This window comes from Vanellus vanellus (genome assembly GCF_965231255.1).
Source record: "Vanellus vanellus genome assembly, chromosome: 3".
Lineage (NCBI taxonomy): Eukaryota > Metazoa > Chordata > Aves > Charadriiformes > Charadriidae > Vanellus > Vanellus vanellus.
The window spans coordinates 5373077-5399359 of record NC_138907.1 but is presented as its reverse complement, the minus strand read 5'-3'; the positions used below and the strand labels follow the sequence as shown (position 1 = coordinate 5399359).

The window sequence follows — 26283 nt, the reverse complement described above, 5'->3', positions numbered from 1 at the left end:
AATATTTTTTTTCTTTTTCATTTATTATCTTTAAATGTTTTTTAATACTGATCAGCTTTAACTGGTTTAAAAATCATTAACAACAGCTGCTTTTTAACCATATCCTGGGACAGTTGTAATCTAAAAGCAGCTTTTAAGCTCTACGTCTATACAGAGGCAGACGCATATTCCAAGAATATTACATTCTGCCTCTGCTTGTAAGATGGGAGAGTGGCTAAGCAGGGGAAGCTGCTAAAAAATTGTGGTTTGGGGTCACATTTAAAAAAAAACAAACAAAAAAAACAACTTGGTGGTGTAAAAGCTGACTTAGACTGATGTTTTTGCCTGGTGTATAAGCTGACGTAAACTGATCGTTTTTTCTATAGACTGTACTGAGCGTATGACTGGACGTTTAGTGAGGTTTCACCAGGAAAATAGTCCCCTGTATCCAATTATATTGCATATATCCTGTCTGTTATTCTGTCTTTTATCATAAAATGGCCCTGAAGGTAATTTTACAGTCCAAAAGTTTTAACAGTGTCCACTTTGTGCACTACCTAACATAAAGTTACATTGCTGACAGGATTTTAAAAGACTACTACTGTGTAATTCTCCTGGAATAACTGTATTTTAAGTATGGAGAGCTTGCAGATTAAATTAGAGCAAGAATTCAATGCACAGAGCGCAGTGTGGAGGATGATGTAGTAATTAAAATAGAAGAGGTATGCAAAGATCAGATTTATGTGGGTTGGATATATGAAAAGTATAAGAAGAAAACAAAATGGAAGCTTAAGTAGAGAGGAGTGATACTATACAGAATCCTAAAGTATGTTGCATGTATGTAGTATGTGACAGGGAGGCCAGAAATTTGATTTGAAAAATAGATGAATGTGAACGGAGCAGTATCCACAACCAACTTCTCAAAAAGAGTCTGGCTTTGCTGAGAGACATACGCTTCGTACGTTTTCTGAGACTAAGTCACGATCTACTGTTAATTTTTTTAAATTCTGAACATTTTTTAATTTTTTAATTAAGAACGCTTATTAACTGCACATTATAAAGAGCATCAGTGAAGAGTTTTGTATTGTGTTCAGTGTAATAGAGCAGGATTGTGAAACCACATGCTTCCCTTTGAGCAAAGGCTGGTGAAAAAATACCCAGGCAAACACTGAAGATAGTTTAGACTTGCCCAGAGGATTCTGATGTTCTGCTGTGCCTTTTCTTCCCTACAGATTCCTTCTCTTACTAATTAAACAAAATTACTGTTGGGCAAATATTGTCAAACTTTGAAGGTCACATTTTGTGACAACAATGGATACCTTCTTTGATGTCTTTTATAGATAATCACCGCCTACCTTATTCTACACTACGTGGACAAAAATACATTTTTAACATACACGAACTAGCACATCTTCACTAGAAAGGTATATCTTAAGGCCGCTTTGGTAGAGAAATATATTTTTAACAAGATTTTTGCGTTTAGCCTCTGAGCGAAGCCATCTATAGAGTTCTTTGTCTTCCCTGCTCCAACGTGTCAGAATTCGATTGGCACAAATACAAGATTGAAAGCGTTAATCAGAAAAAGATTCAGACCTCTGAAGTAATTGCTTTTCTAGTCTAGGACACCTTAAGGTGGCTGGTGTGTTAAAACACCTGTTTGAAAAAGGCTGCAGCACAGTCTAAAACTTCACTTAGTAAATGCAGCTGGTCTGCTGATGAGCTGTAATCATCTACACCTGACAAGTATGGTTAGGAATGAAAAGGAATCGGGCTGCTGCCCTGCAAGTGCTCCTGATGCAGACTAGCTACCAAGAAACCAGGTATCTATTTATTTTTAATTTTATGCATTTTCTTTCTCCAAAGTGTGGAGAAATCTGGAAGAACTTTGGTAAGCTATGTTGGCCAGAAGACCTCTCCATATTATTCAGCTACAAACATAAGACCCTGGTTATAAGATTTTATATTAAGACTATAGGAATTTCTCTGCACACCGGAACAAGGCTTTTTTATGGTTATTTTGCTGTGTACTCTACAGAAGACCATTTTTTGAAATATTTAGAATTTAGTTAACTTTTACGGCAGAGTCTGGCCCTTCAACCTTAAAAGGCTTCTTAACTGAATATACCTCAATGGAGAAATTCAGGAAGAACTTTTTTGTAATTACAGTCTAGAAATTGTAGAATAAAGTATAATAGCTGGATTGGTAGCCTGCGCTCTACAAATGGAGGAAGAATTTCGTTCCTAAAAAGAGAATTCAAGAAGGTACCTTTGGGGAAGAAAACACATCAAAATTCTATAGAGGCAGAGGATTTATTGTCTGATTATGTAGGCAACTAAAATGATACACTACTAATGTAATTTAATGATTAAATACAGTTTAAGATTGTAGACAGTGTACAGAAGCAGCGAAGTGTAGGCTGTGGATCATGTCATTGCCCTAGACAAGGTATGCACATGAATTGCTGGTTGTTTAAGGAAATTTATTGAAATATTGCTTTATAAATTCTGCTCAATTTTGTCTTTTGTGGTTTCTCATTATACCACTTAAAATGACTAATTAGTAATGTTCACTTTGTAGCTGAAAGGTGGAGGAAAGCCTTTTGTATGCTTCTTTGAAGGTGCTGGAGTTGTGGAAGAGTATGACCACCTGTTCTTGCAGACCTATACAGATCATTATTTTTTGTTGTCCTTTTAATATTTTACTTTTGTTTGAATTTTATTGAGTTAAATTGACTACATAAAAGGAAGGTACTGAAGTTTAGACAGGTCCATCTCAGTGTTTTAGTTTATTACTCTGGGATGCTAAAGATAAATAACAGTGTATATTATGTATTTGTCATCCAAAGGCAACCTGATTTGGTACAGCTGTGCTTTGTGCCTTTTGTAGTTCAGTTAATATTCCAAACAAGAAACAACACAAAAATACACTTAGAGTACATATGGAACATAATTTAGTGCATGTTTTATCGTTAATTACTGATTCATAACACTCAAACTAGTAGAGCAATTAAGGTTATGTGCTGTCTTTCACTATGAGAAACTAGTCTCAAAGTTACTAAAAATACATGTGTGTGGTTTGTCAAATTAAATTATCAGTCATGACAAGCATAATTTGTCATTCTTTTTCAGTGGACATGTTTCTCTTTAGGCTATAATATGTTTACAGTGCACTTCATGTAGTATAAAGAAAATTTTTTGAAATTTTAAATTCAGAACTTATATACAAGTCAGAAAGTTCTGTAAATTGTAGAGGTATAGAAAGTCTCTAGAAGTTTCTAGAAGACTGTTAATACATGATGGTTGTCTTCTAAGTATGTGTTCAAACTGCTAAACCTGCTGATTGAACTGTTTTACAGGAGTTTCTGAGAGACATCTTCAATCTTCTGTTCTTGCTGCCAAGTTTGAAAGATAGACAACAGCCAAAATGCAAGTCACATTCTTCAAGGGCTGCTGCTTATGACTTGTTGGTAGAAATGGTAAAGGGGTCCGTGGAAAACTATAGGCTGCTCCACAACTGGGTTATGGCACAACACATGCAGTGTAAGAGAACCTTTATTCATATATAGCTTTTGAGTATTTTGTGGAAAACTAGTCCATTTGCATTTTTTGTTTGTTTTGGTTTTGTTTTGAATTTTCAGATTTCTAAAGTTCAGTAAATAAAATGGAAGTGTACTTATAATACGGACTCCCATTCTGAAGAGTGTGTGTTCATGATGGGGATGGCTAGCCACCATTGTGAACAGTACTGCAATCGTGGAGTTTCCATTTCCTCTTGACATACATCAGAAGTGTCTGCATTTAATGGCTTTCTAAAAATACTGATCTCTTAAGAATGCATGGGTAGAATCAGGGAAAGGAAAAGATGACGCAGAATATTTTTAGACTTAAACTGCATGGTCTTACTTTCCAGGCACTGTTGCCACTAACACTGCTCTTAAAATTCCACTTTGTAGCTCTACTACTTATCCGCCATCACTTATGTTAGCGTCACAGAGCAGATGCAGGCATCTTTTGCTCACCTAGCAAATGAGTGGATTTAATTGCATGTGTAATTTTCAGATCATCTGTTCTTAATTATGGGTTATTTAAAGTACGTGGTCCTGATAAATGACACTGAAACGTAGATAACATTGTTAGAGTGGATTTTACATGTTTCATTGGCTTGTGCTGGATTTTAATTTCTGTTTTCTCTTTCTAACATAAAGAAACACAGTATGTTTACATATAAAGCAAAGTATATAAGTGCCGTGGAGGTACTGTAGATATATTGGGTATTAACACCACTGTCATGTTTTCAGAGTCTCTAATATCTTTGTAGTTGACTTTCAGTCTGTACCCAGATGTCTGCATGCAGTGCTAATACAATTTTGTTATGCCTCTTGGCTTTTGTGCTTCCTGTGTTTTGGAAACTCAATTCCTATGTATAATATGTAAATTACCAAAATTTGAAGTTAGTTAATATTTTATCTTCAATTTGCAAATTCTCATTATGCATTTTTAGCTTGACAGGTTTCCTTTCACATGCCCAGTTTAAATTCCTGTAACCTGAGGATCTGTAATTTATTATAATCTATGGAATTGATTTTGTGCCTTACAGTTCAGGAAGCAAAAGAGAAATCTGATCATAGTGTTTTGTGTTCTATACTCATATGCCTGGGGCCTTCTAAAAAGCTTCCAAAATCTGCTATGGTCTGGGAAAATATCTGAAGAATATATTTTATGAAAATATTGGATATTTCTGTTTGCTGTGCGTACATCTGCTGCTGCTGAGGTTGTCTGTATCTCTCCAGGTGCAATCGTTCATTTTTTACAGTTAGTGTTTTTCCCGCTCCAAATCCCAGTAACTGCTAGGTGCTAAAGTTTTCTGTAACGTTTTCCGCAGTTGTTACTTTATTCCAGATACTCTTCTCTAGATTGTCTGTTGCTTCCTGAGTTCTCCAAAGCCATCTGCTCTGTGCTCCTGTTCCATATTCAGTGTATCTGTTTCATGAATGTTAATTTTATTACAACTGGCAGAGTGCCATTGTCCCTTTCTGATGTGCAACTGACACAGGACTTCTGATACCTTATTTGTTTAAAGTCCTGTTACTCCGTTGATGTGATCCAAAGATTCTCAAAACTGGATTTTTCCACTTGGCTTATCTCTCTAATCTTCTTAGTCTTTAAAAATCTCTTATTCTTAGGCCTGCCTCTCTGTTTTCCTTAGGAGAAACGTTAAGGAAAATATTATAAATTTCCATCCTGTCTTTGGTTTTAGTGTTTTAGTTTTGTGGTTCACTGGAGAAATTTTTGATCCTGCTGCTTGTACCGTTGTTGTCCTCTAGTCTCACCAATTGCCGTCTCTGCTATTCTACCATTTTTTGTCACGTTTCTAAGTGATTGAAGCCAGGATGCTCTTAAGAGATGGCAACAAAAGAAAGCAAAATTTTCAAAAAGAAAACATCTTATTAAAGGAAATCCAGTATATTTTCCTTGGGACAGAAAAAAAATTATTAAAAATACTGTTACTAAGACTCGATTCTAGCAGAACTCTGTTCATATTAAAATGTACAACTGTATACTGTTCTTCAGGCTTATACTAGTATGAATAACGTAAAGTAGTTGTAGTAAAGTTTTAACTGCAGCAGCATTTTTCTTTAAAATTTCCACTAACGTAGCTCCCTTCATTGACGGATAGAAGAAGAGAATTATTGCTTGCTTTTTTCTGCTTCACAGATAACAGTGGTTTTTTAACTGAAGACGCAGGGAAGCCTTGGTGCATTTTCAGCAAGTGATAATTAGGAAGTGACCTGCTAAGTAGCTGATCAGCTGACTTGTCTCCTCGCTTTTCTCAACAGGGAGGGCTTACACTTCATGCAGACTCTGATCTTACTGAAGAGGGGATTTAGATACCCTCTGGTTGTTCATAACATTTCCTGCGGTGTTTTGGAGTTTTGCTTTCTGTAAAGACCAAGACTAATAAAAACGTTCTGTTCGAAGGAGGGAAACAAGAGCAGCTGCACTGCTTTCTGGGAAGTTTAAGATAGTGTCTGATGTTATGTTTGCAGCAGAAGCATGATCGGAATACAGAGAAATGCATAGTCATTTGAAGAGGAAGAAATTCAGTTTTATTTTGCTTAAAATACAATGTGAATATTACAAGTTTCCCTATTTCTTCCCGAGAAAAAGCTGTTTTCTATAATGACAGTGAGAAATAAAGGAGAGAGACATAAACGAGGCACAAATTTACCTTTCTAGTTAAGATCCATATGGAAGAGGGAAAGCTTTTATTACAAAATGAAGACAGTTGCTTAAAAATCCCAGGGTGGAGAAAATAAGATCTTCCTAAGAAATTCCTTGTCAGACTTCTGAAAGCCCTTTGTCAGATTGAAGTAGGAGGAAGATAATCCCAACATTTCTCATGAAGTATAAAGAAGTCCTCCGACTTCTTTGTAATTGCAACTTGATGAGCTATGAGCACAGCGATAGATGCTGAGTCCTGACATCAGAAAGGGTGAATTAAGATGTTGCAATTTAAGGATTTCAGTTAAAGGAGGGAATTTTGTGGTGTTCTGTCACGCTAATTACTTTCTTTAGGAGGTTAAACGTGGAGGAGAGCTTTGTTTCAACTGGCCGCTCAGCCTAATGTAACCAGGTAACATGAGGTCACGCTGCTGAGATTTGTTGAAACAGGAGAATTAAAACTCCTTCCCTACTTGAAGCTGCGGTTGTTTTGATGCCAATGCCAAAAGGAAGATTACAACAATTATTTGTTGTGCAACAGAACATCTTGTGGGTCTGGTCTCTGAAGATGCGAGGATCTGTTCAGAGGATGCCAAATAGTTTCCTGAATTTATAGCTGGTAGTATGAATTGAGAAGAATCCTTAATGAGCCTTTAATCTTTAACAAAATAATTAAGGATTTAAAATTTATATCTTGAATGCACGTAGCTTTTGTGAATTGTAAAATAAATCCAGACTACGTTTTTGCTTTTTTTCTATGTATCTCGGCATATACTTCAATAGAGGTAGGACACTCTACCTTTTTGGAGAATGATATCCTTGGAGATGAATAGCAAAGCTAAATGCCTTGCAAGTTTTTGTGTTAGACGTCTTGCATACCAAGGAAGGCTGTGGCGAATTTCTTTGGACACTGGATTAGTTCCCTGCAATTCAGTGCTTGTGTCATCTAGTTGCCTTTGCAGCTCAAATGATTAACTCCCCATCCCAGTCTCCTGCGTGGGATGCTAGGAAGAAAAGCCTGTCGGTGTCTAGAAGCAGTATTAATCACTTACAAATGGTTTGTCTAGTCTGGTTACCATCTTGACTGGCAGATGAGGAGGATTTTCCCATTCTTCCCATTTCTTGGCAGCCATATCAGAACAAGACTTATTAAGAAGAGTCTGTCAGACTTGCCTAACTTGTCTAGTGCCATGCTGTGTATGAAATAGATTGCTACATGTGGTATGAAATATAGAGGAACAGAAAACTTAAAGAAAAAGAAAATGTCTTTTCAATCTGATTCTCTAGGCAATTCACTTCTTGCTTACTCCTATTTTTCTTGTAGATTGCAGATCTCTTTGGTATATATGGCTTTGCAGTGCAGTAAAAACCATTCCTTTTCTTCCTATAAAAACTATTCCCAAGTTTATTCGAGCTTGTGTGTAGCCAACCACGTTATTTCATTGTACTTGTGTCTTTTCTCTGATAAGTGTCTATCCATCTTTTGTACTGGTCAAAAAGATCTTTTGCTAGCCTGGCATCCATTACAGTAGATGTCATTCTGAAACCATTGTCTCTTCGGAAAAGAAAGGTTTCGCTTCATGTGTGGTTATGTCTGATACCAAGTCTGTGTTTTGTGGTGTGAAGGGAAGGCTCCCTAAATTGAGTCTCTGGGTGCAGAGACTCTGCTTTGCTTTCTTTCAGTATGATATAGGGGTGTATAGGAATGGGTAGTAGAAATGATGAGTAGTTTTTGTGCTGGAGGATGACTGTTGTATGTTCGGGAACTTGTAAGTGTAAGTACCAGTTAAGTACATTCTCAGTAGTTCAGGCAGTGCGAGTGTTGAGAGAGCTATGATTGGCTTGTATTATAAAAAAACCCCCACCTTTCTTATGTATAAAAAATGCATAGCAGCCCATGTTTAGAACTTATTTTATTTATTTATTATTAGAACTTATATTTATGTCTTTGTGAATTGTACTTTGAATTGATCCCCCCACACACACACGTGTGACTTATTTTTTCCAGCTTCCCATGCACCTTACAAGTGGGATTATTGGCCACATGATGATGTTCGTGCTGAATGTAGATTTGTGGGTCTAACTAATCTTGGAGCAACATGTTACTTGGCATCCACTATTCAGCAACTGTACATGATACCAGAAGCCAGACAAGCAATCTTTACTGCAAAGGTATGCTTCAGGGTCTTATGTTCCTTGCGTGAGTTTTGGTAGAAGTTTAAATGTAGATTCAGTGCAAATGCTAAAAAGCTTACTTTTAAGACTTATTTCTTGATAAAGAATATTTCTTCAGGAGTTTAGTTTGCTTTTTGTTCAGTTGGAATCTTTTGCTGATACATAAAGTCAAGAGTTTGGGGATTTTTTTAATATATTTGTAATGCAGTAGGTTCTTAAGGTGGCATTGTAATAAAACATGTTCTCAAACTCCTATTTCTGTTGCTATCAACTAGATTTATTCAAGTTTAGTTTTACCGAATTGTATGTTGTTTCTTAACTGCTAATTTGTCGTTTTGTTAAAATAAATATCATTCTTCTTGAATGTTTATAAAGTCCCAGAGCATGTGTCTCATGCTACCAGAAGTACAGCAAGTCCTGTAAATTATTATACATTGCTTAACTTCCAGAAATACTACAATAGTATTTCTAACTATTTATTGTAAAGGAGAGAGCTTTGTTTTGGTCCCTGACATCAACAGGGCATATATAAGGCTGTCACTGCCAGTTAGGATATTTCACACATCACTTTTAGTTATTAAATTATTGGTAGTTGTCACTTAACTCCATCTAGAAATAGCCATTTATAAGTAAAAAATAAAAGAGGGAAGCTGCTGGTCTGCACACGAAATGCTTTATATAGAGACGAGATGAGAACTCCTACAACATCTATGAATTGAAAAAATTATTCCAAAACTACTAGTGTCTTTTGTAATACCTTCCCAAAAGTCCCTAGCTGCAGTAAATTTTTAGAAAATAGAGTTACTTTTTGACTTAGCTTTAATGTTGACATGCCAGAAGATGGTTAGGTAGTGCTTTATATATGAGTGTGAAATAGTGTACTGTTTGTTCTTATACACAATCATTTTTCTTAATTGTCCATAATAAAGTGGTTGGTTTTTTACTTAAAAAGATGATTGCTTCATCTTTTTAAGGGCTGGGTTTGGAAAGTTATAAGCAAAAAGATAAAGTCTTCTTTTATTAATTTCTTTTAGTATTCAGAAGATATGAAACACAAGACCACTCTACTAGAACTCCAGAAAATGTTTACATACTTAATGGTAGGTGTGAAAGAGAATATTTTATGAAGTATCCTATTTTTTTTAGGGGAAAAAAGGCAAGAAAAAGGTAGTTACCATTCTATATAGAAATTCTTGGCAGCTTTGTGCCTGAGTTTTGTAAATGAGTGTCTTAACTGAAATAGTTTTCAGCCACTTTAAAGCTGTTATTCAGCAAATCAGTTAAGCAAACATTGGCATAATAGTTTTCATGAAGAGACAGTGTAAATCCTAATCTAAGGTAGGGTTTAGCATTGGGAATTAACTATAATGAGTAAGCACCAGCTCTCAAACGTTAGTGATTGTCTACTGTGTTCTTAGAAAATGTTTGTGAAGTGAATAGGTGGGAATATCAGGCTCAGGTGCCACAGTCTGAGAGTCCTTCCTTTGTTTAAACATTTTAACCCCAGCACGTTAACACACAGGTGAACACAGGATGTTTACTATAGCTATGGGACCTCAGTTACAAGTGAGTTACAAGCATGAAAATCAAGTCTGCTTTTTAGTTACAGTCCTAGAGTAGCTGGGTATCGGGGCTGTGCCCTGTATGGACACCCTGTGCACCATTGCTAAATCTCTGAGTGGTCCAGGAGCTCCAAGGCCAGGCATCTCTTTGGATGCGATAATGGAGCAGCTTGAGACAATGGACCGATTTGAACCTTGGTCTGTACCTTCCCAGTGAAGTATTTGACTGATTGTTACAAAAGCCCTCCAGTTGGGAATTTGGGACAGTTCTACTATTGCCTCTGCTGTGTGTAGTCCGATTTCCAGATTGACTTTTCTGAATGGTTGATGGAAACTGTTCCTGCAGAAATGACCACGTAGGACAGTCTTTTGTGTGGATTTAAGATATTTGAGAGATACTTTGTATGTAGTTAAGGTGAATAAGTAGTAATGAATCACACAGATGCTGGGGAGGTCACACAGGACTGTTGGATTATAAGAATTTATAATTCTGGATTATAAGAATTTAACAAAATGGTGATTTGAGGAGTCTCTCCAGGTCTAACTGAAGATGCTACTGCAAGGACCATAGCCACAGGCTTCCATCACCACCAAACACACCTACTGGCTCTCCTGTTAGAATGTTTTGATTCTATATGTGAGCACCGTGCCAAGATCCCAATAATTTATATTTTCTTTTTAACAAACACTCTCCCATGAGTGTCTGTCTAACACCATTGTCATTAGTCCTGTGTCATGGGGACCTTGATGTAAAGGGTTCTGAGCTTGAGTCTTCGTTTAATCATGGAACAATTTGTTTGCCCCAGTTTCCCTGGTAATAAAATTAAATATATTGGGTTTGTTCATTGCATTTTTCTTGCTCCAATATTTTAAAGGTTAATCTGTTGAAATAAAGTGTTAAGAAGCAACTAGCAATTTTGAAATTTCGTAACCAAACAAAATTGACGCAGTTCACAGGTGTTCAGTGCTGTTAAAATAGTGAAACATTTCTGAAATAATGAAAAAAGAAAACTGAGGAGAGCTGAGTGTTTGTGTTCTTGGCACTGGCTTTTGTGAAAGAAAATCCTAACCACTTCGAAGACAAATACAGGAAAGGAATTTAGGCATATAGTGCCTGCCATGAATAATAAGAAAAAGATAAATCTAGGTGTTTACATAAGCGTGAAATAATATAGGAACATGAAATCATGTGAAGATTTACCGTTGTTAAAATTTTGAAGAAAGTTTATTCCAGAAAAGGTAATATTTACAGGAAGCACTGTCTTGCCACACATCCTTAAAGAAAAACAGTATGCATATCGTTGTTTACAAGAACAAAGTTCCTTCTGCTGTAAATAAGTTCTGCATTCCCAGTGTGCAAGGCAGTGGAATGAGGGATGTATTCTAAAGAATTGCTTTATACTGCAGATTCTTTTCTCTGACTGAACATACGCAGTTGAGAACTGGATGCTACAGTTTTATACCATAGAGAAGTCTAAATGAGAGTTAAACGCTTTCAAGATCTAAGTTGCTGATGTCCAGAAATACATAAATGCAGACTTATGTCCCTCATATTATATTTTGTATCTAAACAGATATGCAGAAACTGGATGTGTCAGGTTTTCAGCCAAGTTCTTTTTCTTTAATGATTCACTTTATTAAATATTATTTAATAATATTTTTTCTCATGCTATTTTAATAATGAATATCATAATGGTGATAATCAGTTAGTTTAAAACTGCTTTACATTTCATCAGAAGCATTTAAGCATGTAAATAACTTTGTTGCCTTATAGGCATGTGGAGATATTGTATGTAAAAGTATGTCCTTTTTTAAATAGACATTTGTATATGCATGTTTGCTGTATCTGCGTAACTTCAAAATATAAGGATTTGTGTTGATTTGATTTGCTTGATTTTTTTTTACCTAAAGGAAAGTGAATGTAAAGCGTACAACCCAAGGCCTTTCTGTAAAACCTATACCATGGATAAACAGCCACTGAACACTGGAGAGCAGAAAGATATGACTGAATTCTTCACTGACCTAATAACAAAAATAGAAGAAATGTCTCCAGAACTGGTGAGTTACCAAGAGGGAGCAAAAAGGAGCTTGAAAACTTATGGGTTTGCTCACATTTCCTTGACAGAATTTATTCATTCATTCACAGAAAAATACAGTGAAAAGCTTGTTTGGAGGTGTTATCACAAACAATGTTGTTTCTTTGGTAAGTATTCTTTCCCTATCCTTATCTTTTCAGGACTCTTTTTTTAACTTGTCAAAAACAGTTGCATCATTGCTTTTTTTCTTTCATTTCTGTGATTTAGGACTGTGAGCACGTAAGTCAGACCGCTGAAGAGTTCTATACAGTAAGATGCCAGGTGGCAGATATGAAGAATATTTATGTAAGTAATGCCAGGCTGAGATGTGTAGCATAGATCACAATTATAAATGAGTGCAGTCAAGCATGAGAGACTGCACCACGCGCTACTGAATACGTTGATGCTTTCTGTATCTCTAGGCTAGTTTTGGTGTATTTCTAGGTTGATGTTACTAGGCCGAATTGTTTCAGCTTTTCAATGCATCGTGCCATCAGCTGGTGCCATTTGGAACTGACTATAAAGACTGTCTTAGAGTCAATAATCGCTTTCTCCCTTATGTGTTTTTAAAAATGCTATGGCCATGTTTTATACGAGAGAATTGTAAACGTCAAAAGATTTGATATATACAAGTACTATTGCTTATTAAGATAATTTAAAACTTACACCAAAATAATTTTTAGGGTTTTGATTATTTTAAACAGTTTTGGAACTTGAATTTGAAGCACTTGAATTCTTTGGGACAGCTTGAAATATGGAGTACCATTTTACTGAATTGGTTCCTTAATTTTGTGTTTGGGTTAGGAACTGGTTTTCCTGTCAAACTCTTCTTTTAGTTCACATTCGTGGTCTTTTTGCAAACTTTTTGACACCTTTGACCACCTTTCATAACTTAGGGAATTATTAATTAAACTTACTGTAAGATGGAAAGAGAGGGGGTTGTAAAGCAGGCCATGCAAGCAGAAGGTCTAAATATCGAAGATAAACGTAAGCTCCTTTGTTTTTTGTTTGTGATACGTAGGAATCTCTTGATGAAGTAACTATTAAAGATACCTTGGAAGGTGACAACATGTATACGTGTTCTCATTGTGGGAAGAAAGTGCGGGCTGAAAAAAGGTATGATTAAGAACTAAACATTCCATATGTTTCTTTTTAGTAGATTAGTGAAATTACTATTTGGATTAGAGTAATCCTTTATATGAAACAGGATTGTGGTTTCGTTCAGTTTGCTACTGTGTATGGCTGTTGAGGATGTGGTCCCTGGGCAAATGAGCACATAACTAAGAATTTCCAAAACAAAGAATATAAGGTATCTGAGCAAAAGATCACCTAGTCAGTAAAATGTTCACAACCTTTTTTTAATGTCAATAAAAAGAAATTTGTAGAAATTACACCTTTTGAAATCTGTAACTTTTCCCGTTTAAAAGATCAAATTCTTTCAGTTTGTTCAGTGCTTGTGTTATTCATCATACGGAATAATTGCTTAGGTTTCATACCTAACCCCAAATTTCTTAATTAAAATTAGTAGTTTTAAAAATGTTTCCATATTTTAAAAGTTTGCTAATAAAGCAAAAGCTAAATAAAAATTTTATATTGTCTTTATAGTGCAACTAACAATTTCTTTGTTTGAGATGAAAAACCTCATACGTATTTTTGAGGCTGTGGGTGAAAGAGTAACCTACTCTAAAATTATTATTGTGAAGTTTGAGGTTTAATGCCAGATGTGTTCTGCACCGAAACTTGCCTGTTACAAGATTGTAACTCCGTCTAATGAGGGGATTGGCATTGTTAAATTCATTCATGACTCATTTTTCAATACAATTTTAGAAAACTGTCATTCATGCCATATTGAGCATATTTGATGTTTCCTTCAAGGCTAAATAGAATTGTTCAGTAGGCTAAGTTTGACCTTTCTGCTGCCAGTTAGACTGCCCTGCTGTAGGGCATTGCGATAGCTGAATTTTATGTTTATGTGACTTAGCAAAGATTTCCAATTTATGTTTGCAATAAATGTGTGGAAAATCTTTGTGAAAATACAGTTCAACCCACTAAGCTTTCATAAATCATGATTATTTTTAATCCTTCAGGGCATGTTTTAAGAAACTACCTCGTATCTTAAGCTTCAACACAATGAGATACACATTTAATATGGTAACCATGATGAAGGAGAAAGTCAATACACATTTTTCGTTCCCTTTACGTTTGGATATGACACCTTACACTGAAGATTTCCTCATGGGAAAAAGTGACAGAAAAGAAGGTATGCCTCCTAAAATGAATTCAGCAGGCTTTGTCTCTTTCATCTGTGTCTGGCTTTCCGTGTACATAACATATGCATACAATTAGTCATTTTAGTCATTTTCTTTTTAAGAAGATAAAATCAAATGTAAGTTTTAATCAACCTATATTCCCAAAGTCACGTATTTTATTTCATATGAGAAAACCAGCCAATTATTTTTCTTTTCATACACTGTTCAATTTTGAATTATTCTTAAATTTCTTTTTAAAGTACGAGAGAAATTACAAATAGTTACATGCAGTTTGTCACTGGCCTATTTTGATTTTGCAGGGTAACGCTTGAACTTCAGCAAATGGCTGACTAACTGCCGTCATAAATAAGATGTGCTAACTTGGAATAACTTAGTTATTAGTCCTGATCTCTTCAGTAGTGATGCTTAGCAAAAAAAGCTGTAACTCTTTCACAAGAGTTGGGATCTATGCTGCTTGTTTTGGGTGTGGAGTTTCTGGCTGTCTTCATTGTGGAGTTCTGAAAATTGAAGTGCCACTACAGGAAACGTGTAATATTGAAGTTCGGGTGTTTAGGAAATAACGGATTAAATACTGTCTTAAATTATTTCAGGTTTTAAGGAAGATGGTGACTATATGAAAGAAACTGAAAGTTACGAGTATGATCTGATAGGCGTAACGGTTCATACGGGAACAGCAGATGGTGGGCATTACTACAGTTTTATCAGAGATATAGTCAATCCCCATGCTTACAAAAACAACAAATGGTGAGTTAAGCAAAACAAAATGTTATCATTTCCTTATGTTTAAATAATTAAAACTTGTTGACGTTGTCAGATGCAATTGTATAGGAGATCTGTGCTCTCGGTTCCCCTCAAAAGCCCAAGATGTTGTATAGGTGTAAGTATATTAATTTAAGGCACAAGTTTATCTGTTGTAGCTGTAATAGTTGTCGAGTGCCTTGGCACAGGGGCAGCGGGAGAATGCCACGCTAACCTCGCCTTACAGCCAGTGCTTGTTTCTTGACATAAGTTATGAGTGTTTTATTTGTACAAATGAACGGTAAGATTTAATAGGTTGTCCTTCACAAAATCTGGTTGTTAGCTTGGACTGAGCATACAGTGATGTTTATGATTGTGGAATTTGGTCCTTCTCATTTTGTCAGTTTTCAGTGAAACAACAATTTGAATTTTAAACTTGTTGCATCCCGTGTGGCAGAAATGGTGTTACAATACCTAGGTTATCTAAAGCTGCTCTTACTGTGCTTTTTATATGGGGAATTCATTTCACATTTCATTTTCTAGTTTATCTTTCTGCTGATCTTTCTCTGTTGGCCAGCTCCTCTTAGATACAATTTATAGTGATATACTGGAATATTCGATAGCATTTATTTTTCTGTCACTTCTTTTCAAAGATTATAAAAAGAGACAGGATCTTCTCAGACGTAAGTGATAGAAAGATTAACAAATGCACTGGGGTATTTTGTTTTAAAAATAATATTATTTTTTTTTACCTATGACATCCCACTTCTAATTTGGAAACTTCTGCATACATTGGACACATCGTGGTTGTGAAGAGGGAGAAAAAGTTAGCAGAGATAGCCTGGGAAAGGGATGAGACATGGGTGTGGAAATAAGGGAGGGTCTTGCTAGCTGACATAAGAAAGCAGGGAACTCTCTCTCCCACTCATTTATGGATGTCATATTTCAGATTCTCGGCTAAGGCCACGGAATAGGAGACAAGATTTCCTCAATTCTTGTTCTCCAGAATAGCTACCTGGAGCATTTTTTTAAATGGTTCTAACCAGTGGCCCAATCCCTCCTCTAAAAGGAATCCATAACAGTGTACCACTTTTTCTCTGTCCCCTTCCAGTTTGAGTTCTGTTAGATGGAATGGTTCTCCTTTTTAAAATTTTTGTTTACATTTCACTCAAATTGAAAAGGAAAAGGCAAATCTTCTTGGCTGCATTAAAACCGCATCTGACCAGAATCAGGCTGGAAAAATGGGGAAAGTAATGAGACTCCTGATTAAAAGAAAAACCAAGGAATGTTGAAATGCTGACTTCCTGATCTTATTGAAAGGAAGTCACTTTGGGGATCAGTTTTTAGTTTGCTGTGATTCAAACAAGATACTGGAAATTAATAGGAACACTTAAATGTGAAGATTCACTTTAAGTGGTTGTTAGGCTTTATTTGCCCTTAGAGACAAACAGCAGTTGTTTCAAAAGCTTCCTGTTTTACAGGTATCTTTTCAATGATGCTGAAGTAAAACCTTTTGATTCTGCCCAGCTTGCTTCAGAATGTTTTGGTGGAGAAATGACTGTAAGTTATAACTTCTATTTTTGTCATGTTCAACCATTACTGTATCTCTTCTGAAGGCTTTCATGAAGGATTCCATGGTGTTCACCTTTGGTCTGCCATCTGTTGTGAATGCATATGAAACAGTTAGAAGCATTGGCTGGGTTTTATTAAACTTCTGACATCTTTGTTGTGCGGGCGGTACTTTATCTTATGTTCATGTAGATAGCTGTTCTGCCACCATGGATCTCTTCAAAGGGTCTCCCCGTCCTTTGGGAGATTAAAGACTTGGCAAAGTGAGACTGCTTGCCAAGCCGGTGATGCAAGCTTTCTAGCTTTTTATGTTTTTTGTAGAACAGAAGTTAAGCTGATAAAGGAGAAGGGTCTTAATTTCTCCTGTACTGACTATCCTATTATTTAATCTGTGAATATGAATCCAGATATTTTTGAGTTTTAAAAGACTGGTGTCAGACATATAGCATAGGTATTACTAATGAATCAAAATGAATGAGGAGTCCCTCTCTAAAGTGGTATTTCTTCACTATATCTGCTTTTTAATCATTATATTATTTATTTACTTATGAAAAAGTGAGTGTGAAACTAATTGAGGAATCCTTCACTTGGATGGCTTTGCTCAGACTGTTGACTGAAGGAATAATTACTCCAAGCTTATGCCTATTCTGGAAAAACGGGGCTTTTTGATCTTTGTCTGTGCCTTGTGTCAGTAATTTCCAGATTATGGTCTGTGAACCTCAAACGGTCAGATCATTTTTCAATGGTGAGAGAACTGAACGAAAAACCTGTCAGATCTGTGTAAGCTGTGCTGTTGGAAAAGCAGGAAAGTTTGAGCTCTGATAGCAGTAAGTGATCTTTTCAAGGTTAGGGATCGACAGGCTTAAATAGTTTTGCTTGTTCCTTTTATTCTAAGAAGCTAAAGTTTCTTAAGTTGATGTTTGCTTGCTTTCCAGTAGTGCAAGGTTTTGTAATACAGTATCAGCTTTGTCTTTTGGGTCAGCCCACTGCCCTTTGATATCAATCTGAATATTTTTACGCAGTATTAATACAAGTAACTGTTGAGCAACACTCAAACATTCTCAGGTTATGCTTAAATTGATTTTTTTAATATAATTATATATCATTATATAAAATACATTGTTAATAATGCATTATCTTAATATATCAGTACTGAGAGTAAGAAAAATTATCTCGTCTGATAATGTACAAAAACGTATTTTGTTTGGCAAATTGATAAAATACCTTTAGGTGCCTAAAAAGAAGAGGTGTCAATGAGATGGATGAGACAGGAAATTGCATGAGCTATAGGTCACAATATTGCATAGCAACTTTGAAAAATCAGAATAGGCCAGTGTAGAAGAAAAAAAGGAAGATGACTACTTTAAGCAAGAAATAAATTGTCAGCAGCCTCTCTGCAAATGTCTTGAAGTAGTTTGCTTGCACATTTACCTCAAACTGTCAATAACCAGGCCATTAAAAAAGCTTGTAATTAATGGTTTTACTTTCTTCTTGACAGACAAAAACTTATGATTCTGTTACTGATAAATTTATGGACTTCTCCTTTGAAAAGGTATTTCTCTTCTAAACAATTGTTGTATGATTTTGTTTCTACTTTCATGATTTATCTCTCAAAGCAAAAATTATACAGATGTTTTTTTCTTAAAGACGCACAGTGCTTACATGCTGTTTTATAAACGGATGGAACCAGAGGAGGAAAATGGCAAAGACTACAAATTTGATGTTTCATCAGAATTGCTGGAGGTACAAGTTGATTTGTTTTAACACCAATTTTAAAATGCTGTAGGAAACCCTAAACAAATCAGGAATCAGAATAAGCATAGGAAAGCAAATAAAATTTAAATCAATAAGATGGCAATCCTTTCATTTAGCTGTCTTCCTTAGAAGAATGTTGTTTGATAGGAAGTAAATTTTTAGCTGTTTTCTCATTCTCTGTCCCATTTTTTTAATTCAGATCTCTCGATCATTCTGTTTCATATTTGTAAAAAATGGTAGAACACTCTTTGTTTGGTTTTTGTGAGTGCTTATCAACATTGTTCTGAAGAGTTGCACCACCCTTTTCATCCTTCAGTTCCTCAACAACTTACTGCTTTGAGTGGGGACAGAATAAGAGAACAGTTCCAGCTGTTTGTTTGCACTTTTTCTAGTGGGTTGTGAAATTCTACGTGAAAGCAGTATATGATCTGTGACTATTTGTGCTTCTTGTGATGGGTAACATCTGTTGGAAAAGGATCCCTTCCCCCCATATCCAAAGAGTAGCCCGGGTGTGAGCGAAAGGGGTGGGGGAAACAAAACACAGCAACAGCTACGTCTGCCTGTTCTCCTTAGTGATTGAGGGCTGCTCTTAGGATACCTGGCTATTCATGTAAAGATGCTATTTAAGCCACGTATGGTCTGTGGAACCGGAAAAGGCAGCGCACAGGAGCAGAGTATTTCAGTAGGGATCTCGCTATGCTAGATATATCCCCAATTTCGGGATTTGTAAGCCATTCTTCGCCCTTTGTATCTCCTGAAAAGCCAGTTTCCCTGCTCCCTCTGGCCAGAAGCATTGCTTTATCATCTCTCACATGTTAGGTTCTTAACATAAAAGGACTCCGTCTCTAGCCAGCAAATCAGATCATGCTTTTTATCCTTCTCAGTCTTAAAAATAAGAAAAGTTCAATTCTGATTAAATCTATTAAACTCTTTTTATGTGAAAACCGCTACAAACAGATTTGGTCAAAAACATCATTTTGGAGAGAGAAACAGGGTTCTGCAGTCATATGGCAGGCTAAACTAATATTCGCTATAGTATGAATAAAATAACTTTGATCCAGTCCTTTAGAATAAAGAAAAATTTTCCAGAAATAATTTTTCATAAGAAAACATTTTGCTTTCTTAGCCATGGCAGGCGTTTAACTATTCTTAAAATCATGCTTATGTAGTGAAATAAACTGCTTTCTTGTATCTGATGTTAGCATTTTTTCTTCAGTGGATATGGCATGATAACATGCAGTTTCTTCAAGACAAGAACATTTTTGAACATACATATTTTGGGTAAGTTTTTCTTAAAAAATGTAATATTAATACTTCTTTTCTTCTTGCAGATTTTCATTATTTTATTTTAATTAACAAATAAAATTACTGACTCTAGGTTTATGTGGCAGTTGTGTAGTAGCATCCCAAGCACACTACCAGATCCAAAAGCCGTTTCCCTGATGACAGCAAAGGTAAGTAGTTCAAAAGTATGTCATGCTTATTTTAAGTTTTACCTGGTTTACATTTTAATTCAGACATTCTATAATTAATGGTACAATATTTTTTTTCCAGTTAAGCACTTCCTTTGTACTAGAGACGTTTATTCATTCAAAGGAAAAGGTATTCTATTTACTTCTAAATTCTCATGAAGTAGCTGCATGAATATAGTTAAAAGTATGTCTGTACTTTTTCATTTTAAAATTGTGATTTTGAGATGTAATGAGTGCCATAGATGATACAAAGTTTATGGTTAAAGACTGTCATTTAACACATTCATAGTAAGCACTGCACAGTGGAAAAAACGTGGGTTCTGGTTTTAGCTTACTTTGCCTTAGCAAAGCGTCAGGAACCACACGTCTTGAGTTCTTTTCGTTTGTAAAATTCCTGGATGATTCGGATCTTAACAAGCACTTGCTGAAGTCTGACGTGGAGAGGATTGTTTGCCATTGAGCAACAGTCGTGCTCGTGAATTTTTTGAGATATAAATGCTAGCATGAGCAACAAGAAAGTTCTATCTGAACTATCTTTATTCCCCATCGGATTTTACTTTCTCATCTGTGTTGGCATAATGCTACTAACGCTAAATTGTCTGGGATTAGCAAGACTACCACTGCAAGTGCAGTTGGACAGAAGCACATGAATAGCTACTACACGTTACATGTAACTTGCATTCGTTCCTATGTATGTACTGTTATTTTTCTGTAGGTGCAACTTATTACTAGTTTATAAAGTGTTTAGTGTTTATAACTATATTCTTAAAATGTGTTGTCCTAACTGACCGTTTAGAAGTGTTTAAAGATTAAGTTGCAATTTATTATTTTACATTAAAGTTTTTTCTGTATTTCTTTTTACAGCCTACAATGCTTCAGTGGATTGAACTGTTAACAAAACAGTTTAATAACAGTCAGGCAGCTTGTGAAGTAAGTGACTTAGGAACTCAGCAAAGTACAAACCAACTTTCTATATATTGTTTAACTTTCCTGGAGGTTCGTATCCCTGGAATATTCTGGACTATGAATATTTGGCATATTTGTGCACTATGAGATGAAATTCATCCTCTCTGATTACTGCAGATTCTGGGGAATGACTTGACTTTTATTTTCAGAAACCTATGGTGAGACCACAGGTCAAAATCATTTTGTCACTGGAATAAGAGAGACACAGTGTCACAACCTCTTTATTTGATTGATTATTACATACTGATTTGTGTAACTTGAGAGGTTTTTAAATGAAATCACACAAGAGAAACGGAAAGAAAGACTAATGTTTAAGGACTAGAATGGCAGGGACTGGAGTTGAATCCAGAGGAAGTGGGCAGTGAGATAAAAGGCTGAGGTGCAATGAAGAGGCTTATAAAGGGAATAAGAACAGCTAATGTGAGACTTAGCCGAAAACAAATTTGTACAGCTGCTTGTTTGTGAAGCTGTGGATCTTGAACCCCATGTGTAGACAGCCTGGAAACTCCTAGAAGAAGGAGAAAACGGAGGAACGTTTTTATATAAAACTTTTCAGGACACTGCCTGAAAAGTGTCTGGGACAAAGTGGAGAGGGACTGAGAAACCGTAGACAAAGAATTCACTGTGGTGTTGGTGAAAACAATTTTGAGATACTGAAGAAAATTTTGTGATAGGCTTTCTGTGATAGTTTAAATGTACAAGGAGCCAAATACGTACTGTATCCTGCCTTATTTAGTAGAAAAGAATTAAAATAATTGTTCTTTTGTTATCCTATTATTATTCATTCTAGGTTGTTAAATTGTTATGTAACATTCAGTATTTGGGTGATGCAGTTACGGTAGTAAGGTGTAGTCCTAAGATGCTTAAAATGAGTGAAGACATTTACTATAGTAAAGAATACTCGGGTACAATTAAAATAAGAGGAAGAACAACTTGGATTCTTTATTTTAAATCGTCTTTCTTTGTGACGAAAACAAAATTCTGGGAGTCAGAATACTCAGCTGTATTACTTGCTGAGTCAAACTTTGAATGAATTTCTGTTATTTCTATACCTTTTCTGACTCTGGAGGTAGTAAGGCTTTTTCAGATGTTAACACGCAAAAGGGATCTAATTCAGGAACTGCATTCTTGTTTAAGCCTATCCTTATTCTACAAAGTTCTTCAGCTTATGCTTCATTCTAAGCATCGTTTTTTATTCTGTTGACATCACTTTTCAGGATAAGCATGTTCTTCCAGATAATTGAATATAATGGCATGCAGAACACAGGGATAAGAAGATACTGGATATACATTTAGCTTGATGTTTACTGCTGTTGATCTTTATTCCTTTCTTCTCATGCACAGAAGACCTTTAGATTTCCCTTGGATTAAAACTTGCCTATTCCTTAGTAATAGTAACATCAATTTCTCTTCAGACTTTAATATCATGCAAAAAGAAGATTGGACTAGAACAAGTTTGGAACAAAACTAACAAAGTATGTATCTTCTGCAGTGGTTTTTGGATCGTATGGCTGATGATGATTGGTGGCCAATGCAGATTCTAATAAAGTGTCCCAATCAGATTGTGAGACAGGTAAGAAAAAATGTTCCTTTATAAGTCAGGTGACTACTTGACCCATGCACAGAAATGGACAATTACTGACACATACAGTGATTCTGAAAATTTTTATTAACGCTCATAATTGTCATCATCTTTTCTATTCTTGCATATGATTTAGAGAATGTATTTGGCCATCAGAGCATTATTGTTGCTTGAAACAAAATCAATATTAATATAGTACCATAGTTGTACAGTTAGGATCACAAAATGTCACAATAGATGCAAATTAAGGTTTCTGCAACTCCCTTAATTAACTCTACAAATTTGAACACTTTACATAAAAAATGGTTTTTTTTTTTAACTAGTTCAACAATAATTCATCAAGGTACACATTCAGAAAATAAAGAATGAATAAATTATGTACATTCAGTACTTCTTAAAAGCTTCATTTCTGAACTTCCGCATTTGGGTTTTGTGAGTAGATTTAATTGTATAATATTACACCACAAAGGTTTTTTAACAGCCTTTTCTGAAAATTTTTAAAATTTAAAAAAAGCCACCTAGTTTAGTAGCATTTGGATATTCAAAAATAATAAAATATTATTAATGGTCCCAGTTATAAACATGCTTCCTTTGCAAGTTGTTTAGGTAAAAACTTTAGCAATTACTTTATCACACCTGAATTCTTCAGTTGTGTTTCTTATTATTAAAGTAATATTTCCATATAGAACCACACATAGTTCCTGTATGCAACGCATTATTCAAGGAGTATATTTCATGGCAAAACTATGCAAGATCTTAGGCAAAGCTCTAAGCCTTGATGAATATTTTACAAATTAAAAATTACAGGAATTTAAAATTTTCACATAAATTCTTATAGCCAGGGACCAAATAAAAAAAACTTGCCAAAAATATCTAAACATTTCAGAAAATAGAGACAGAAGAAAAAATAATGTTTGTGAGCAGCAGTCTTAAGTCATGTTTAAGTAGTATACAGTGCACACCAATATTAAAACCTGGTTTTAGGGTTCTTCCGTCAGATCAGTTTATAAAAACCAGATTTGACTCCGTTAAAATATGATGTGTCAGTACACTAAGAAATGGAATGTGGACGTCTCGATCTCGGCTTTAACTTTGAATCGCGTAGAGCTGGAAGTGGTACTTGGAGACAGAATATTCTTTGCTTAGAAAATGTGTATTGTCATATATGTAAAAGAACGAACACGTGGAGTTCATTTACTGCTGTATTTGCAGATGTTCCAGCGTTTGTGTATTCATGTGATACAGAGACTGAGGCCAGTGCATGCACATCTTTACCTCCAGCCAGGAATGGAAGACTGGTAAAATAATAACACCTGACAATTTCTACTTATTACATGTGTTGCACAACTGTTTTCGTTTGAGGAATTATTCAAAATGGTCCTGTAAACCTAAAATAGTACTGGTTTTAATCGTTCTTTATTATTCTACCCAAAGGGCTCTGATTTATTTAAAAAGTATTATTGTTGTTGGAAAAGCCAGTGTCTAAAGATACATTGTTTGAAACGTTTGTTCCCTTAGAATAGATTTTCAGCACAGTCTTTTTTTTTTTTTTTTTTCACTGCCAGTAATACACTGCACGTGTAAATCTCACTACTTGTACATGAGAATCCGACTGTAAATTGGATCCAGAGGCATATAGGTGCAAATTTTCATTTGTACATCCAGTAAAAGAGGTTGGAGATGAGTCTAGTCCTGTGTCATATAGCTAAATCACAGTTTTTGTCAAAAAGTAGGAAAAAAACTATTGGATTCTCTTTTGTTCTGTTAATTATCAAGAGAACTGTCACTTTGTCTCCAACTATGAAATATTTATTCATTTTGATACATAATGAGATGAAGAAGAAAGTGTTTTTTGTTTCATCTCTTGGGTTAAGCTTATGATCCTGATAATAACATTTCTCCAGAGCAAAAATGGCAGTGTTTGTAATAACTATACTGCCATAACAAAATTCAGGCCGTGAAGATACAGTTTTTATGACAAAACATAGAATTTCATTTTCTCTGGAAGCCTCACTTTAAAAGACTCTGTCACTTGTTTTGCTCATTGATGAGATCCAACTTTCAATAGATGAATAAGGTTGAAAGTGCATGTTTTCTGCCTTGTCGGGATTCTGTGTATGTATTTAGCAGACCGCCTTTCCTTAGTTCCGGAGTAAAATCAGCTATAACAGCATTTTTTCTTGAAACTCAGGAAATTTGAGATGCCAATCAAGAAGATGATTTTAAGTAGGAGATCCCCTAATGCTGTTTTTTCAAGAATTCTTTTTCTCGCTGAGAATACGGATTTTTATTAACCTTTCAACATTTTGAGTGACAGATGCTACCTTTAAGCCATGTTGTTATCTAGGCTGTACTTGGCACAAGAGAAAGTGTTAGAGATCTGAGTATGAGAGTAGGACAGAGGAGAAAACTAAGTTTTTCTGATATGAGTTTGTTGGTTTGGGTTTTTTTTTTTTACTGGTTCAAGATGACTTTATATTCCATGTATTGTGTGAAATATCTAAATCGGATTTTCTTTTCAGTTCGGATGACATGGATGGTCCTGTGGAAGACATCGGCAGTCGCTCTTGTGTAACACGCTTTGTGAAAACACTCTTGTCAATTATGGAGCATGGTGTTAAGCCTCACAGTAAACATCTCACAGAATATTTTGCCTTTCTTTACGAATTTGCTAAAATGGGAGAAGAGGAAGTGAGTATAGCCGTGTCATTTGGGGAATTAGGTATTTATAGGCATGTATGTATTTTCAAATAATTCAATATCTGTGTATTTCAGAGCCAGTTCTTGCTTTCACTGCAAGCCATATCTACAATGGTCCATTTCTACATGGGAACTAAAGGACCTGAAAATGTAAGTTTGAATATCTTGTATAACGAGAACTAGTCTTTCATGTTTTACGTACGTGATCAATAGTGCTGCGTCTTTCGAACAGTCTTTCAGCTGTTAAATTAAAATTGCTTCACTCGTGCAATTTTTTTCAATGTTTAAGTGAATATAATATTTTAAAAAGATACTGAATTGGCTATTTCTCTTTAGTATAGAAATAGATACTAAGTAAAAGCCAATAAACTTGACCTTGTCATGCTATTAATGGTAACAATTGATTACTTATTCCTATTGTACAACTGAAGCTTTCAAAATTACTTGCTTTTTTATTAAATAGACCACCATATCAGGCTACGTAATGGCTTCAGCCAACCCAGCTTTTGCATTTGTAAATACAATTTAGTTTAAGCTTCAACATGAAAATCAAGTGATTAGATGTTTGCCTGGTTTGATTCATGCGAGTTTATTAAGTTGTTTTGAATAAAGGGACAGAATATATACAAGACCGTGTACAGTCTCTTTGAAATTAAGGCTCAAAATGTCCACATTGAAGTTATCTTTTTTTTTCCTTCAGCCACAGGTTGAAGTACTTTCTGAGGAAGAAGGGGAGGAAGAGGAGGAAGAGGAAGATATACTTTCTTTAGCAGAAGAAAAGTACAGGCCTGCTGCACTTGAAAAGATGATTGCCTTGATTGCTCTTCTAGTTGAACAGTCTCGCTCAGAAAGGCAAGGGCTTCCAAAAAACCCAAGTAAATTCTAATCTAAGATAGTTGAGAAAGGAATTAGAGTTTTTATGGGTTTGTTTTTCTTTTTTTTTTTTTTTTGTGGGCTTTTTTAACAGCATAAATGAGCTTGTATATGGGCTAATTATATTTTTAACCTTTTGAAAGACAAATGTTTTGTCATTGTTGACCAAATAGAAGACTCGGGTAATCCTTGAACACATTCAGTTGCCCACGTTTGGATTTCTCTTTTTATTTGGTCTAAGTACAAATATTTGTTATTTTTGTTCAGTTTTATGTCAATACCTTTATTTCCTCTTGTATATTGTAATACTGAAGAATATAAACTAACACTCACAGTGCTGTATTT

General features: G+C 35.3%; 1 protein-coding gene across 1 annotated transcript in view; it reads left to right on the top strand.

Annotated features, from left to right (window-relative positions):
• Positions 1–26283, top strand: part of USP34 (ubiquitin specific peptidase 34) — a 142378-nt gene that overhangs the window by 93907 nt on the left and 22188 nt on the right. Inside the window, exons 42-62 of the mRNA XM_082481199.1 lie at positions 3336–3519; positions 8210–8373; positions 9411–9476; positions 11850–11996; positions 12085–12141; positions 12242–12319; positions 13035–13129; positions 14101–14273; positions 14874–15027; positions 16503–16581; positions 18089–18142; positions 18238–18333; positions 19562–19626; positions 19724–19799; positions 19900–19947; positions 20682–20747; positions 22276–22356; positions 23578–23663; positions 24888–25056; positions 25141–25215; positions 25766–25917. Coding sequence (XP_082337325.1) covers positions 3336–3519; positions 8210–8373; positions 9411–9476; positions 11850–11996; positions 12085–12141; positions 12242–12319; positions 13035–13129; positions 14101–14273; positions 14874–15027; positions 16503–16581; positions 18089–18142; positions 18238–18333; positions 19562–19626; positions 19724–19799; positions 19900–19947; positions 20682–20747; positions 22276–22356; positions 23578–23663; positions 24888–25056; positions 25141–25215; positions 25766–25917 — 2165 coding nt within the window. The remainder of the gene's footprint in view (positions 1–3335; positions 3520–8209; positions 8374–9410; positions 9477–11849; positions 11997–12084; positions 12142–12241; positions 12320–13034; positions 13130–14100; positions 14274–14873; positions 15028–16502; positions 16582–18088; positions 18143–18237; positions 18334–19561; positions 19627–19723; positions 19800–19899; positions 19948–20681; positions 20748–22275; positions 22357–23577; positions 23664–24887; positions 25057–25140; positions 25216–25765; positions 25918–26283) is intronic.